Raw genomic sequence first — 18,198 nt, 5'->3', positions numbered from 1 at the left:
CCTTGATCAAAAAAATTGAAAAGATCTTATAACTGTTGAGAAAAGTCAGATTACATTAAATTACTTTTAATGTAAAATATGAACAATGGTAAGGTACTGAAGAGGAAGTTTTAAAAATAAACATAGGATGGCCATAAACTAACATAAAACAGGGTGCATGTCAAACGATCACTGAAAATCATCTAAATTATCTAAAAAATACTGATCATCATACAGTCTGCTGGTTTGTTATTTTTGTCATGGTACAGAAACTATTGAAAAAGCTCCTTCATTAAAGGAAATCATTCATACAACTTAAAATGTGGAAGAACAATCAAGAATGAGGAACACGGTTTTGAAAATAAATAATTATAAACAACATCTTCATTATATGTACAGTTCAACTTCAATTATCTGAAATGATCGAGACTTGGCCCATTCCAAATAAACTATTTTTTTTTGCTAACTGGTCATTTAAAAAAAAAACAACACAGTAGCAACACCAAACTACTTGTAACAGTGTTTAAACAAGGGAAGGCTTTCTAAGCATGAAATGATGTTTAATTCTCAGCAAAAAAACCTGAACAAAATAAGACAAGTCATTTGGCTTCAAAAATTTTGGGTAAATGAGGACTTCTTATATTTCAGAGCCAAACAGACATCACTCTGGGTCTTTTTTTTGGATAATCCGATTTTGATAATCAAAGTTGTACTGTAATTATATTGTTAATAAAATACAATTATATACTGTAATACAATAACTTATAATACAAAGCTAATTTCCTGATTATGTGGAAAGCACAAAAAACACTAAAATTTTGTGAATATTTAAATGTATGTTTATTATAAGAATTTAAAGCAAATGTTTGTTAAAGGTCAGTGCAGACAGGTTCTGATGTTTCCACCTAGCCATACCTCCATCATCAGTGCAGAGGCTGGTGGGATTGGAAGGCGAGGATCAGGGGAATTCCATATCATTCCAAAAATTGAGTTACAGGATATAGTTAAACTTTATTCCCGGAAGCATAGAAGAATGAGGGGAGATTTGATGGAGATATTTACAATTATGAGGGGGATAGAATAAATGTGGATAGGCTTTTCCACTGAAGATAGGCAAGATACAAACCAGAGGACATGGGTTAATAGGGAAAGGGGAAAAGTTTAGGGGGAACTTTTTGACGCAGAGAGTGGTGGGAATGTGGAACGAGCTGCCAGCTAAAGTGGTGAATGCGAACTCAATTTTAACATTTAAGTATTTGGGCAGGTTCATGGATGAGACAGATATGGAGTGCTATGGAGTGGGTGCAGATCAGTGGGACGAGGCAAAATAAAATGGTTCAGCACAAAATAGAAGGGCCAAAGGGGCCTGTTTCTTTGCTGTGATATTCCATGGTTCTATCAATTCTTTGGATGCAGTATCAAATTTCATATTTGCAAATGACACCAATCCGAGAAGTGTGGTAAAAAGAGGGACCCCTCATCTTCCTGGATGACCAGACAATGCAAAATACTGGATTAAAAAAGAGCATATGATGCCTGCTTGTAAAACAAGTGTGAACCAGAGTTATGCCAAAAAAAAACTCAGAAAGTTAAAAATGAAATGAGAGCCAGAGACTGCATGAGGAAAGGCTGTCAGAGAACAAAAATTAAATCCAAAAATATTTTATAGGCATATGAACTGTAAAATGTTTTACGAGATGGGGTTAATTAGAAGAAATCTACTCATGAAAGCACAGGGCGTGGTCGAGATAGTACAGTACATTTCCAATTATCTGAAAGCAACTTTACCGAAATTACCAGTTATCCGCAAAAATCTTCAGTGGCAACCTGACGTAACAAGTTGAAAAAAAGTTGTGTTTTTTTTTTTAAAAACCTGCTGTGCTCAAGTGGGACTCTAATGCCCTGTTAGCGCCATTTTGAATCCAAGTGTACAAAAGAATTAAATTTTATTTCTCATGCTTGAAAATACTTCCTTTGTTGTTGTTTTACCTGCTGATACTGTACAAGTATTAAGCTGATGCTACTGGGCTGGGATCGGAGCAGGGACCTCGGGCTCCCAGGCAGGTTCCATTACTGCAGTAGGGAGGTGTCTGAGATCAGAACAGGAACCTTGGGCTCCTGGGCAGATTCTTAGATGGCGGTGGGGAGGTTTCGGGAATCGGAACTGGGAATTCGGGTGCCTGGGCAGGTTCGGCAACGTGAGTGGGGAGGTGTCGGGATTGGCAATGGCCAATACAAGTATTCTGCTGCTTAAAATGGGCTGCAGATCAGATATCCGTAAAATGCAGCTAACGATTTCAGATATTTGGAAACGTAGTGTAAATTAGAACACTGCATCAAAATTCACAAAGTGTCTCTTTAGCCTCACCCATGGGGTTAAAAATTACCAAAGACACAGTAGAACGGCAAGTTGAACTCAAATTGGATAAATCATCATCTGATATGTAAGTGGTATATCACTGGTTTCCGAGAGCAGGGAAAAAGGTACAGGGGGCCCTATTATCTTCAGATTCAGGGTAATGCTGAAGGATGAGAAAATTGCAATGTTACACCCTTGTTTGCTAAAGATGCAGAGCTAACCCTATAACTATAGATCCGTGGTTCCCAAACCTTTTAGTTCTGCCGCCCCCTTGACCTCCAGGCCACATCCCGAGCACACCCCTATACAACGATGCTGAGCGGGGTACAAGAGTTAGTGGCGCTGCTGAGCAAGGTGGGGGGGGGGGGGGGATTGGTGGCGGTGCTGCGGTGGGGGTAGTGACTTCAATCCAGCATGGCAGCCTCTGAGACCTGTTCTCACGATATTGCCTTGTCGGTGTTTATTATGTTTATTATTGGCACCCCAAGTCTGGCCAGAAAATTACCACACAGCCGCCTTCATTAAACTGAATAATAACAAAACGGAAGGTTTGGACCCCTGCGTTTTTCGTCACTGCCCCCTTGGATCTTTCCATTTGGGAATCACTGCTATAGGTCAAAGTTTAGTGTCAGTGGTGGGCCAAATTAGCATTTGGTCAACTGTGAATTAATTTATTTAAAATGCCCAGCTTTGAACTGTTGAAAGCAAGTAATTTGATGAGATTTAAGATGACCAAAGAGCACCAGTGAGGGAAATGCAGTTGATACACACTGCAAAAGATATTCGATAAGACATTGCGTTACCGAAGAATAAAAAAGGCTTTAGCAGAATTAAAATTTGTTAACATGAAACAGACAAAAGTTGGTTTCAGTCTGTAGGGAACTACATATTGGATTACCACAAGTTTTTATTCATTAACTTGGACACATAGGTGCCAGATGAACTGTAATGATAGGAAATGTGGTGATCAGTATATATAAAGAGGTGACAGTGCAAACTGAAAGAAAAAAATTAAAAATCCAAGATACATTTGCATGGTGCTTTGAAAACAGCAGGGCAGATTCAGAAAGAGTAGTTAAAATAGCATATGGATGTGAAAGCTTGAGGCAAAACATCAAAGATGTTGTGACTAATCCTTTAATAAGGAAATAGTTCGGCCACCTTGAAGTTTTCTGTCCAGACCTTAGGAAAGAGTTAATGGGTGAAGAGTGTAGTAGGGATTTACCAAAATGATTCCAGGAAGGAGGGTCATAATTCTGTGAACAGATTGAAAAACTTGATCTCCTTGGTCCAGGAGGCAGTGAGGGGATTCGATTTGGTCATAAAATGTAAAGACAGTATCTGATAGGAAGTGCTAAGGGGAGCTAGATTGATCTGGCATACAACTGGAATGGAGTTAATGGGCCAAATGTTCTCCTTCCATTTTTTAATTATTTGGTGACAATAATAGTCTACAAGAAGACAAAGATGGGTTGGCAACGGGGTGTTGAAATTAGATGTGAAGTGATGCACATTGGCAAAAAGAAATGAGAATATAGACTAAATACTGAAGTTCTAAAGGAGAAGTCTATAGACAAGTGCATAAACATTTGAAAGTGCCAAACATGTTGAGATTTATGGAAAAAATCAAATAGGATCTCAAGTATTAACAACAAAATAAAAGGAAGAATCACTGAACGATTAAGCCACAACTAGAATTTTGCATCCAATTTTGATTTTCACGCTTCAGAAAGAATAAGTCCTATAGCAAATGCAGAAAATAATTACTAGAATGGTTCCACTATAAAGGATCAGCTACAAAGTTAGACGAGAGGTTGAGACATCCTCCTTAAGCAAGATTGCAAAATGAAGAACTGATGACAAAGATTCAAAGTTCTGAACAAAAACAAGAGATGAAAAGATTTTTAAGAAAACAGAATGATAAAAATCTGTAAATAACTGCTTGCAAAGGTGGTAGAAACATTCAATCAAGATTCTCAAACTGGAAATGGAAGAATAATTTGCAAAGCTAAGTCGAGGGGGCAATATGGTACCAATTATACTCCATGCTGACTGGGATTCACTGAAACACAGAGTGAGTTTCAATGAAAGTATTCTTTCTGTGCCACAGCATTTCGATCAATGATTCCAGAGACCCACTGTTATCTGTAAATTGCCCTAGGATTAAAATATCATGTTTAACATCTGAATGCATATTTATGATGCAGCCATATGTCCTTTGCTCAATAAATATCACATTTTCCTGAATTTACATTAAAAATATTAACATACTTAAAAATTTTGCAAATTAAAATATTACAAGTGTGCTAAATTGTTCATCATACTTATCTAGTCTTTTTGGCTCTGAGGTGTTGTGCTCATTTTCTTGCTTCTCAGTAAAATCCAGTGCTCTTTTGGCTTCTTTTTTCTGAAAGAACTTAAGAGAAAGCCGCTTTCTTTTGGTAGGACTCCCCTTTCCATTACTCTCATTCTGGATAAGGCCAGGCATCCTTTCCACTAGAAAATGTGAAGAAACTTTCTGAATTAAAATAAATACAACTTATAACATAACAGTTTGCTAATATGTGAATTATAAACCAGTTTTAAACTTTTAGTTGCTTTATGAAACCCAAGTGCAAGTTAAATTAGGAAACATCATTACTCAAATTTAAAATTTGTTAAATTTATTAGAAACCAGAATCCAAACTCAAGCCATGTGAGATATGTAGATTTGTCAGATATTGGGGGGGGGGGGGGGGGAGAGAAGAAAAGAAACAGGAATATGACCTCATCATAAATAGTGTGCAAGACTTTGTGACATTGCTGAGCATTGTGATACCATTACATTTTTGGACACCAGGTGTCAATTATAAATAATTATCAGAATAAAGTTTTTGCCATAGCAGTTTTCAAAATATATATTTAAACAATTTGAACAAGAGCTTCATTTTTGGCACCCTAAAAAAGTTGCTTAAATTACATAATTTGTCAGCAAAAATATGATTTCCACTACAGGCAGTCCCCGTGTTACGATTGTCTGACTTACGGACAACTTGTACTTACAAACTGACTGTTTCCCCAATTCGTACATGTGCATAATTGTGCCCCAATTCACGCACACGCATAATATTACCTTACGAATGGCCCTTCCATATGCAAGACATCGATGGAACAAGAGTGTTAACTTCCAATCATAATTTTTTCTTTTTTTTTGCACAGAAAAGTAAAATATATTATAAACATTTAACTAACTGACACTAAAAATACTAAATAAGAACCACATGAACCTATTCCGACTTACCCTCAAATATGACTTAAAGGCAGATTTGGGAACGAAACTTGTTTGTAACCTGGGGACTGCAACTGGGTAGACTGAAAGGAGTAGAATGAGCCCTGCAGACTAAAATCTTACAAATAAATGATTTTAACTAGATTATATAAATTGTCCAATGCACATTTAAAACTATCATATGAACTGAAATAGTTTACTATTGCAATATTGCTTACTTCAGATAACTTAAAGGGACAATAAATTTTATATGACCGTGACAAAACAGTTAAACATGACATTAGAAGTGATAAATAGTACTTAAAATAGAAAAAAAATTGATACATTAAAAACTAATCAAACCCAAAGAGCATTAAAATACCAATATGAATTGACTGCATACATTTTGACACAATATAGACAATAAGGGATAGCAAAGACATTATGTTTATTTAGCAATACATTGCATTCTGATTAACCAAAAACCAATCAACCAAAATTCCGAAAATCTGAAAGTTTTTTCACATTTTCACTCTTTGGAATTTATGTGATACTTATACTACGTAGACTTGGACGTAACATTTTAATTGCATTATTTCTATTCTCCTTATGCAGTGTATATTATGAAATGTTAATAAAAAAAATTGAAAAAGAGTTTTTTGGGGGGTGAGACATGATGACACAATTTGAAAAAAGTTTACCCACCGTGCTCAAGTGGGGTTACACAGAATCAGTTTTACAAAGGAGACATTTGTCCACAGGTTACACATTGAAGGGCAACTAAAGCGGCATCGTCTGCAAAGAGTAGTTCACGGACAAGTTTCTCTTGTGTCTTGGTGTGAGCTTGCAGGCGCCTCAGATTGAAGAGACTGCCATCCGTGCGGTACCGGATGTAAACAGCGTCTTCATTGTTGGGGTCTTTCATGGCTTGGTTCAGCATCATGCTGAAGAAGATTGAAAAGAGGGTTGGTGCGAGAACACAGCCTTGCTTCACGCCATTGTTAATGGAGAAGGGTTCAGAGAGCTCATTGCTGTATCTGACCCGACCTTGTTGGTTTTCGTGCAGTTGGATAACCATGTTGAGGAACTTTGGGGGGCATCCAATGCGCTCTAGTATTTGCCAAAGCCCTTTTCTGCTCACGGTGTCGAAGGCTTTGGTGAGGTCAAAGACCATGTCATTAGTTCCTCTGTTTGCGCGAAAGCCGCACTGTGATTCTGGGAGAATATTCTTGGCGACACTAGGTATTATTCTATTTAGGAGAATCCTAGTGAAGATTTTGCCTGCAATGGAGAGCAGCGTGATTCCCCTGTAGTTTGAGCAGTCTGATTTCTCGCCTTTGTTTTTGTACAGGGTGATGATGATGGCTTCAAGAAGGTCCTGAGCGTCCTGTTTTGCGGAAACTGCCAAAATGTTTGGCCTGGAAGTCAGCCTGAAGAAAACGGAGGTCCTCCATCAGCCAGCTCCCCACCATGACTACCAGCCTCCCCACATCTCCATCGGGCACACAAAACTCAAAACGGTCAACCAGTTTACCTATCTCGGCTGCACCATTTCATCAGATGCAAGGATCGACAACGAGATAGACAACAGACTCGCCAAGGCAAATAGCACCTTTGGAAGACTACACAAAAGAGTCTGGAAAAACAACCAACTGAAAAACCTCACAAAGATAAGCGTATACAGAGCCGTTGTCATACCCACACTCCTGTTCGGCTCCGAATCATGGGTCCTCTACGGCATCACCTACGGCTCCTAGAACGCTTCCACCAGCGTTGTCTCCGCTCCATCCTCAACATTCATTGGAGCGCTTTCATCCCTAACATCGAAGTACTCGAGATGGCAGAGGCCGACAGCATCGAGTCCACGCTGCTGAAGATCCAGCTGCGCTGGGTGGGTCACGTCTCCAGAATGGAGGACCATCGCCTTCCCAAGATCGTGTTATATGGCGAGCTCTCCACTGGCCACCGTGACAGAGGTGCACCAAAGAAGAGGTACAAGGACTGCCTAAAGAAATCTCTTGGTGCCTGCCACATTGACCACCGCCAGTGGGCTGATATCGCCTCAAACCGTGCATCTTGGCGCCTCACAGTTCGGCGGGCAGCAACCTCCTTTGAAGAAGACCGCAGAGCCCACCTCACTGACAAAAGACAAAGGAGGAAAAACCCAACACCCAACCCCAACCAACCAATTTTCCCCTGCAACCGCTGCAACCGTGTCTGCCTGTCCCGCATCGGGCTTGTCAGCCACAATCGAGCCTGCAGCTGACGTGGACATTTACCCCCTCCATAAATCTTCGTCCGCGAAGCCAAGCCAAAGAAGACACATTGAAGGAAGGGATAGCACTGATTATTTATTTATAAAGAGGAATTTTTTTTTTTGCCATGAGTTACTGCAACTTTGTGATATATTGCATTGTGACATTCCCAGAATTTGAATTGAATACCACGCTCTCTCCCCGCTTGCCTCCCCAAACCACTCCCTCTGTCAAATACCCTTTCAGTGGGGTCACTGAAATTCAGCTGGAAGACAATCATTAAAATCACACACATTAAACTGGCAACGCTGCCAGAGCCGCTGTAACGCTGCCACTGGTGCAGACCCATGGGGAGCAAGGAGCGGAGATATAGCATTCCCACGGGATCAAACCTCCCAGTCAAACCTCCCAGTCATCTGCACAGGCTTTGAACAGCCCATTAAAAGAGCTGAAAGTAGTTTGATTTAAAATCCTACGACCACGGGGCCTGTGTCTAAGATGGCTGCACCTATGATCAGCAACAGCCACGAGGGATTGCAGACTCCAGGGGAGTGGAGGACTGGCGCAAGGCACCAGAAAACAGGAAGACCATTCCCCATCTGAGGAGACAACCTATGGGGTGGTGACAACAGTAGCGGACCAGTGAGGGGGCTCTGCGGCTGAAAAACCCACATATGCAGCGGACCGTTGGCGACTCGAAGCAATTAACCCACGGAGGCTGTGAAGAGAGGTTGGGAGATTTGCGCTAGGCTGTGCACTGCAGGAGACTGTATCGAAACTGATTGAAGGGGATATAGGTATCAGAACTGGGTTGCAAGGGGATGTCGAAGGGTTCCTAACCATGTCGGAGGTTCAAATCTGGAGCTTGGGTTGCAAATGGTTTGGACTGGACTCAGAGTGGCTGCAGAAGCGCTGGGGTGAATCCATGGACATTTGGTGACTCTTGGGAGGCCTCTCTTTTGCTTCTCTTTCTGACTGCAAGAGGCGCTTCAGGCAATTTCTGGTGATGGCGAATCTGTCTGCCTGACAGCAGGCAAAAGCAATTTCATGTAATAAGATACTGTTTTATTACAATAACAATAAATTGAATCTTGAATCCCTGTGCAATCTCCAACCACTTACAGGTGAGGTGAAACCTTGGGCTCCCGGGCAGGATTAGCAACTGCGATAGGGAGGTGTCAGGGTTTGGCGACTGCCGATACAAGTATTCGCCTGATGTTACTATACTGCTTTAGAGAAAGTTTCAAAATATCTGAAAAATCCACTGATCCAAGATAGGTCTGGACCCAAGCATTTCAGATAATTGGAAACGTACTGTAGAAGAAAAATAAGTGCCAGATTATTTGGCAGCTAGCCAACATAATATATGCATAGAAGTAAGAGGACAGGACATTTCAGGGAATTATGGATCAGTCAATTTAACATCAATACTGGGAAAATATAGATTTCCTGATGAAGTAAATAATCATCTAGAAACAAAAAGTATACGGATTACTAAAGGGCAAGTCTTCTTTGATTAACCTTATTGATTTTTTTTTTGAAGAAATAGTGTTGGCAATGGTTATACAATAGATGCAATTTGACAAAAAAGTTCAAAGGATCCAGTATTTGGTAACTCAATAAACTAATGAACATCAGAGAATACAGAATTACAGTTCAGTTTGCAAGCTGGCTTCAAAAATATGGAATTTAGAGAGCTACTTACAATAAAAGAATCTGTTGAGGTGTTAGTGGAACTGCATTTCATAATGTACATTTTGACTTGAAAACAAGAATAGAATTTATATATCTATGGAAGCCACCATTCTTTGAGGGGGTGAAGGAGGAGGGCTAGTCAACATAATATGTGATTGCAATAAATTTCAAGAGAACACTGCTAAATGAAAAGCAAATTAGCACTCAATGCTCAACACAGATAAATGCAAGGCAGAACCATCTGTTGACCTGAAAAAGGTCACTAGTTAAAAGCTGAATCAAGATGGAGAAAAACAGGAAGGAAAAGGGGCTTTGGAGAACATTTATCAAGTTACACAGTGTGTTAGCAAAGACATAAACAAAGCAAACCCAAGCATGACTGTTCATTTCTAGAATATGATTGAAAAGATTATAAGTTGAGCCTGGATAACAATTAAATTTTTCATTTAGAGATTCTGGCCATGAGCCCACACGGCACAAATACAGTCATGTGACCATAAACCTACTATCGTGTAGGTCTTTGGAACATGGGAGGAAACTGGAGTGCACGGAAGAAATTCACACAGACACAGATAGAAAATACAAACTCCTTACAGACAGCACCAGATTCGAACCTGGATTGTTGCTGCTGTAATAGAATTGTGCTAACCACTAGAATGGAGGACAGCAGAATTTATTCATAAAGATGCTACTAGATTTGTGGGGAGAGAGAGAGAGAGAGAGAGACACACACATACATCTAGCAGAACAGGGTTACTTTTCTCTTTAGGTTTAATAAAAAAGTCTTTGAAATTACAAAAGGTTTTGGCGGTGTGGATCCAAAGAGAATTTCTCATAAATAGCAACATCGCACAAATGAATGGCAAAGATCAAAAGAAAATCAATGAAATCTATGGGAATTTCAGAAGAAAGTACTTTACCCAGAGAGTGTCTGAAACAAGCAGAGGGAATAAATGAACAGAACGTTATGCTGATAGATGCAGACAAGGAAACACAGGAGTCAGTTCCAGTGGAGCAGAATTACTTCCATGGATTGGTGTGGCCAAATGTCCCATACCTGTGCCATATATCCCATTTAATCAGTGTACATTCAATAAAGTTGGAGATACTGACCGACAACAATACCTCATCTTTGTCAGGAAACTCCCAACAGAAATGCCAAATCGTATACTTGGACAGAAATAGCTCCGAAAACTCACTGTAGCACATCAACAAAGGTCAGACCAATTTTCATGGAACGGTGCCACACAGAGAACATGAGAGTGGATAATCTGAGTTTCAGTGCCAAATGGAGAATGGAGATGGAAATATCTTGCAACAAAAACGACCTCAACCCCCAAAAAGAGAGACAGAGTCTGTGGAAAAGCTCAACTTCACAAACTTTAATCTTTTTGACAGAGTAGCGAAAAGAACTTCTCACAACTCAACAATGGACGTTCAACAGTCAAACAGCATAAAATAGAGGGGTCAAAAATAGTGATGGATCAATAAACACGTGGTCAATGAACTTACGATTCAAGATAAAGCCGCAGAAGAACGGAGAGTTCAATACAAGAGGAGGAGCAAATGTAATGCGTGAAAGATTCTAAAAGTAGAAATAGTGGAGAATCATGGCAAAACTGTCTAATTTAATTGAAAATACTATTATCAAAAACGAGGTCATGTTTTGTAATAGGAATTTCATGCCATACCAATTGTTGAAATGCGATCACATTTGCACATCCAAACAGAAAGCGAAAGATTAGTGTTTTGTCAAGGTGATCCGTGTGGGATTCCCAGCTTTCACCTCCACCCTGTGCAATCTTTTGATATATTCAACCTGGAAATTACACGTTCTCCCCCCCCCCCCCCCCCAATTTCACCTCCACATAAATGAGAAACTGAGGTTCCTTCCTTTTACTTCATGCCTTTTCTTCTTTCACTCACTCACTGTTCCTTATAACGATGGTAGGAGTTGGAGGGAGGGGGACCTTTCTCGTTTGTAAACGCGCTTTGGGATGACCCAAGCCAAGTGATGCTTTTTTCTTGACCTCCTGCTTGCCGCCCCCTCCCTCATTCCCGATCATCCCCATTCCCTCCCTTGGTTTCTCTCTCCCATTCCTTCCTAACCAGAAATCGGCGAACAAGCCTCGCAAGTGCATCGTTCTGATCGCAACACCGAACCTTCAAGGCGAGGTCCCCGTCCCCCCCCAACCACACACTCACCGGCTCGGCAACGGAGCTTGGCGCCCTTTCCCGCACCAGGACCCAAGAAGAAGTCGTCCGCCGAGGATGCCCGCCTCACCGGTCCACCACGTCACTTTGTTTAGATCACACTTCAGGCGGAGAGAGATCAGCACGTTAACAGTTCTTTTTTTAAAATGAACAGAAAAGGTCGCTTTATTTTTGCGAAATCAGTATAAATCTTCTCAGGATATAATTTAGTGAACAATAAGGGTCCATATTGCAGGTTCTTGCGTTCCCGCTGACGGTGGATCAGGAGCTGGCACCCAGACGTAGCGCCAAATAATGGGCGTTCCAAACTACAAATGACGACCTCGGGATTTCCTCAAGGCGAATTTTCACTGCAATTAAAACATTAATAAAATTAGTGAAGTGTCATTTTACGAGAGTACATGCAAAAGTGCAGCATGAAAATGTCACAACTGACCACGAAGCACCCATTTACAGCAATCCCACTCTCCACTTCTCGATTCTACCAACAAGATGGGGCCAATCGACTCATTGGTCTTGGGTCTGAGAGGAAATTAACAGGCAGCTGCAGAGGTCTGGGGTAATGAGTGAACTCCGGTCTGTGAACGTGCATGTCAACAAATGGACTGCCTGTAAGGCTCTAACCACGGGAATATGTTAGTATTTTTTCCACTGCTTCCCCCTTTTGGATGTTGGACACAGAATGATTGTGATTCCAAGTCCCATGGAGATTCCTGGGGTACTCAGTTGAGCGAGATTTCTGGAGGACTAGGGTTTACGGCATTTGTGGCCAACAGTCCTCTATCAATTCCATAGGGTCCCTTTCGGTATCTCTAATGGGCTCCTGGTCGACACGAAGGGCAAGAGGCTGGTCAACACCCAAACGTTCCACTCCACTTGACTGGACATAGCAGACGCTTGCAGGCCTGAAATCGCCGCAGGAGATGAATTTGCTGACATCCTCCACGAATTCCCTGCCATCCTAGAGCCACGTTTGACTGCTGTTGTGCCCTCGCATGGGGTCTTCCACCACATCGCCACTAATGCTAGGCCCAGATAGCAGCCACCTGAGAAGCTCCAGCAAGCAGTGGAGGAGTTCTCCAGACTCCAAGAACTCAGACAGCGCCTGGGCATCACCAGTCCATATGGTCCCGAAGTCGTCTGGGGGCTGGAGACCATGCGGGGACTACCGGCAGTTGAACGATGCAACCACCCCGACAGGTACCCGGTGCCCCACATACAGGATTTCTCCACCAACCTCCACGGCGCATGGATCTTCTCCAAGGTGGACCGCCTGCGGAGATACCATCAAATCCCAGTGCATCCAGACAACGTGGGTAAGACGGCCATTATCACCCATTTCGGCCTCTGAGTTCCTGCATAAGCCCTTCGGCATATAGAACGCGCCCAAACGTTCCAGTGCCTCATGGACGTGGTAGGGAAGGATTTGGACTTTGTGTTCATTTACCTGGACGACATACTCATTGCCAGTCGCAGCCATGATGAATACAAGGCCCACCTCCACACCCTCTTTGCTCGCCTGGCAGATTTCTGCCTCACGGTTGTGAGGGATACTGGAATGTTAGGAGTCCAGAGATACTGGAAGCAAGTGCCAATTAAGAATAAAGTATTATGGGTTAACTTAAGGTGAAGGGATACTGGAATGTTAGGAGTCAAGCAAGTGCCAATTAAGAATAAAGTATTAGGGTTAACTTAAGGTGAAGGGATACTGGAATGTGAGGAGTCAAGCAAGTGCTCATTAGAGATGAAGTATTACGGGTTAAATCAGGGTGAAGGGATGCTGGAATGAGAGGAAGGGTTGTAAAAGTGTAATAAACTAAGGATCTTCAAAACAGGATAACAAGTAGATAGCTTTAGCAAGTCTTAGGGATTGATTAATGAGTGAAGAACAAAGACATGATACTTCTCTGGCTAACAAGTTTGCAAGAAGACACATAAACTGATAAGAAGTTAGAATCCACGTGGGCAGAATTACCTAATGCTAAACCAATCCAGGAGGCAGAAGAATGTTGGGGGGAAGGTATCTCTGTACTGAAATGAAATGTATAAAAGTTGGGTCAGCCCCAGTATCTGTGTGTATTCCCAGGGTAAGGGGAAGCACCCAACTTTGCATTGTTGTATAATAAATGTTCTTTGTTCTCAATTTTTGTCTCGAGCAATTTCTGTGAAGGTACTTCTGTTTCTCACAAATGGGGGTTCGTCCAGGATCCCACTCCCTCCACTGACAGAGTGCCCGACGACGAGGGTAGGTGCACCCCGGCTGATTCAGCTGGACTCACGGACGGCGGGTGACTTGTCAGTGGACGAAGCGAGTGATATCCGAGAAGAGGCATTGAGAACAAACAACGGGAGGATGTTAAGGAAGCGCGCTAGGAATAGCTACTGGATCCCGGTAAGAGGAATTTTACTTACCTGTTAGTATGGGAGGTGTGAGTAGCAAGGGAAATAGTCCTAAGGAAGGACGGGACAATCAGATAACTAAGCAAAGTCCGTTAGGATTAATGTTATCTGATTGGGGTGCGGGGAAAACCCGTGGGAAAGACAAACAGACCATGGTCAGGTATTGCTGTCTGGAATGGGTTAAAAAACCCGATAAAAGGGAATTCGGTATATTGGCCAAAGCTCGGATCCGAGGATGACTGGATGTGTCAGGCATTGAACATCTGGCTCTATCAAAATCAAAGAGATAATATTGAGAGCAGAGAATATGCAGCCTGCTGGCTCAGGGGATCATTTGATCAACTGGTTTTGAATGAAAAGGAATGCAGAAAGATAAGGAACCTTTTGTCCCTGAAACACACAAGGATGGGATGTGTTACATTCCCTTCCTCCACCTTATGCTCCTCCTATGCTGGCTCCTATCTCCCCCCCCCCCCTATGCTCTACCCTTCTGCACCTCTCCCACAGATAAAGAAAGGAGAAGAAAGTAGGGGTGGTATGATGACCCTTCACAAAGTACTCGATTACCACCTCTATTGACAAGAGAGAGAGACGACTTTAATTGAGAGCAGTGTGAGACCCTCAGGGAAGAAAGGGCAGAACCCTTTGATTCATTTCCCAGAGAGCAGGAACCTAGACATTATAAAGGAGAGGATAAGCCAGAAACTAACTGGATGAGACCTTTACGGGAAGTTCCCATGGGAGGGGGGTCTCGGTTTTGTAAATGTGCCCCTGACTAGTCCGGAGGTACGTTATTTTAAGAGAGAACGCCCAATGCAAGCCAGGGAGACGCGACCTTACGCACTGATGTGTTGGAATATAGGGGTTAATTAATCATAGAAAATATGTAGAATATATGCTTATGTACTATTCAGTTGTATAATATTTACCTCATGGTGAAGGGAAAGAGTAATGTAAGTAAGGGGCAGCCACAGTATGTAGCAAAGTTGGCTGATTACAGTAGGTTTAGAATTGCCTGCTCCCAAAATACAAAAGAGAGGATATGTATGAAACAATTTAGTAGGAATGTTAAGGCAAAAGGAGGTGTTGATTAGCACAAACAAAAAGAATCCTGACAGAGACTGTCAGAAACAAAGAGAATGGAATCAGTAAGAAGCTAAGACAGAAGGAGGTGTTTAGTAGAACAGAAGAACCCATGGCCAAATTAGAACAAAGAAATAATTAGAAATAACTGGGGTATGAATTGATTTCTGATCAAAACAACAGGATATTCTGACCTTGAGGATTAAAAAAAGATGGGAGCTCTACACCCCAGATAACTGCAGAGCAGGAAATTACTTGTGATAAATCTTATGCAAGAAATCTAGCAAAGGAAGCCAACTTTTGTTCTGTATGATAAGGTTGAGCTATATAAACTGTAGAGACTGGACAGTAGAGGCCAGTCTTGGGGAATAGCTCACTGTGCAGGTGACCTATGAACTAATGACTGAACCAGAGCTCTGTTAAGCTTTATTCTTATGCTGTGTAATAAACTGATTCTCCTATCACTTCATTTAACTAACACGCTGGACTCAGACGACACATAGACTAAATTAAGGGTAGGGCAAAGCCAGAGTCAGACAGATGGAAGCACATTATGAATAGGGGGGGTCACGGTTCTCAGTCAATACACACCGTGGGGCTGCACGGAGAACCATTGGTAAATTTAAGCATAGAACCCCACAGTGACAAGATGACCTTTTTAGTAGATTCTGGGGCAGCCCGGTCTAGTGTTTTACAACCACCCGAGGGTATTAAGATAGAGGGGACAGTGATGATTTCTGGAGTAGGAGGAAGAGACTTTACAGTCCCTGTATTAAGAGATGTAAGAATACAAATGGGAGAGAAGATAGTAACGGAGGATATTTTACTAGTTCCCCAAGCTGGAGTTTGTTTGTTAGGACGAGATTTACAGGACCAATTGGCTATCGGCACCAGACCACAGGAATCAGGTATTGGGGTTCAATTGTATGTATTAAGCGAGGAAGATCGGGAACTAATAAATCCTGGAGTATGGGCAGAAAGAGGCAATAGAGAAGTGTTAGATATTCCTCCCCTGCAAGTTACTTTAAAAGATTCTGAACAAGTAATTAGACGAAAACGGTATCCAATTCCTATGGCTGGCCGAAAGGGGCTGCAGCCAGTAGTTGACCAGTTGGTGAAAGATGGTATACTCGAACCTTGTATGTCACCTTTTAATACCCCAATTTTACCTGTCCAAAAACCAGATGGTACCTATCGATTAGTGCAGGACTTGAGGGACCTGAACAAAATTATTCTCACCTGTCACCCGGTTGTACCTAATCCCTATACGATAATGGGTAAAATTGATCCACATAGTAAATGGTTTAGTGTGATTGACCTCAAAGATGCTTTCTGGAATTGTCCGCTAGCAACAGAGAGCAGAGACATGTTTGCCTTTGAATGGGAAAATCCTTTTACTGGACGCAAGAATCAATATCAGTGGACGGTCCTTCCCCAGGGCTTTACAGAATCACCAAATTTATTTGGCCAGGTCTTAGAACAAATACTAGATGAGGCTCCTTGGAGAGAGAATTGTCAGTTGATACAATATGTTGATGATTTGTTAATTACGGGAAAAACGTATGAATTAGCTAAACAGTATACTGTTGAACTTTTGAATTTTCTGGAGAATAAGGGTCTCAGGGTGGGCGAATCCAAATTACAATTTGTTCAATCAGGTTAAATACTTAGGTCATCTGGTAAGTCAGGGAACTAGGAAAATAAGTCCAGAGAGGATACGTGGTATTCTACAATCCCCCCTCCCAAGAATGCCCAAGAACTTAGGAAATTCCTTGGTTTAGTGGGATACTGTAGAATCTGGATTGAAAATTATTCTAGCCTGGTCAGATTTCTCTATGATAAACTCACGATTCTAGGGGGAGAAGCTGTTGTCTGGACAGAGGAAGAGATTAAAGATTTTAACTTGGTGAAACAGTGCCTTATTAGTGCCCCAGTGTTGGCTTTACCCAACCTAAATAAGCCATTTGACCTATATACCAATGCGAAAGGAGGTGTAGCCACCAGAGTACTAACACAAGAGAGGGCAGGCTGTAGACAGCCAGTTGCTTTTCTGTCAAAAGTTTTAGACCCTGTTTGTCGTGGTTGGCCAGAGTGTGTGCAAGCCATCGCAGCCACTGCTATTTTAGATGAGGAAGGACGAAAGATTATGTTTGGTGCCCCGATGATAGTTCACACCCCTCACACAGTCCACAATATTCTCTTACAACGTGCTGGAAGGTGACTCACAGACTCTAGAATTTTAAAATATGAAGCGATCCTAATGGATAGGGATGATTTGACCCTGATTACGAATAAAGAACACAATCCAGCAGCTTTCTTGGTTTCTCCAAATTCTGACAATACCATAAATTAGTTAGAGCATGTATGTTTAGAGGTAATAGATTTACAGACCAAAATTAGAGAGGATGTAAGTGATGAGCCTTTACAGGAGGGTGAAAGGTGGTTTATTGATGGATCTTCTCGTTGCATTAATGGCACTTGCTATAGCGGGTATAGTGTAGTGGATGGGAAAGAAGGAGTGGTGATTGAAGCCGGTCACCTTCCCGGTCATTGGTCAGCACAATCTTGTGAATTGTATGCCCTCTGTAGAGCTCTCCAGGGTCTAGAGAACAAGGTGGGCACGATCTACACAGACTCAGAGTATGCTTTTGGTGTAGTGCACACCTCTGGGGAGATCTGGAAAGAGCAGGGAATGATAACTGGAAAAGGACAAAAGTTGATCCATGAAAACTTAATTGTCCAATCTCTAGATGCTCTTACATTACCTGAGGAAATAGCTGTAGTTCATGTACGGAGTCATCAAAGTGGTGACAGTCCTGAAGCACAGGGGAACAGACAGGCAGATGCAGCTGCCAAACAGGCTGCGCTCACGGAGAAAATAGACATGCAGCTGTTACTGCCCACCCCTGGAGTATCCTATTCATTCTATTAAACCTGGTGATTGGGTATATGTAAAAGCATGGCAA

General features: G+C 41.8%; 2 protein-coding genes across 7 annotated transcripts in view; one reads left to right on the top strand and one right to left on the bottom strand.

The window, feature by feature from the left end:
• dock7 (dedicator of cytokinesis 7) overlaps positions 1-7,416 on the top strand; it is a 310,961-nt gene extending 303,545 nt beyond the window's left edge. The window contains exon 52 of the transcript XR_011357731.1: positions 6,937-7,416. The gene's annotated coding sequence lies outside the window, so the exon portion shown is untranslated. The remainder of the gene's footprint in view (positions 1-6,936) is intronic.
• usp1 (ubiquitin specific peptidase 1) overlaps positions 1-18,198 on the bottom strand; it is a 40,209-nt gene that overhangs the window by 11,691 nt on the left and 10,320 nt on the right. For 4 of the 6 annotated variants that reach the window (XM_069938298.1, XM_069938293.1, XM_069938294.1 and 1 more), the window contains exons 2-3: positions 11,741-12,099; positions 4,663-4,834 (exon numbers count right to left, since the gene is read on the bottom strand). In XM_069938298.1, coding sequence (XP_069794399.1) covers positions 4,663-4,826 — 164 coding nt within the window. In that variant the 5' untranslated portion in view covers positions 4,827-4,834; positions 11,741-12,099. Of the gene's footprint in view, positions 1-4,662; positions 4,835-5,618; positions 5,750-11,644; positions 11,666-11,740; positions 12,100-18,198 lie in introns of those variants that run through there. The other 2 variants (XM_069938297.1, XM_069938296.1) reach the window with 2 other exon arrangements.

The sequence above is a fragment of the Narcine bancroftii genome, chromosome 5, assembly GCF_036971445.1.
Source record: "Narcine bancroftii isolate sNarBan1 chromosome 5, sNarBan1.hap1, whole genome shotgun sequence".
Classification (NCBI taxonomy): Eukaryota; Metazoa; Chordata; class Chondrichthyes; order Torpediniformes; family Narcinidae; genus Narcine; species Narcine bancroftii.
This window is presented reverse-complemented; position numbering and strand designations above follow the sequence as displayed.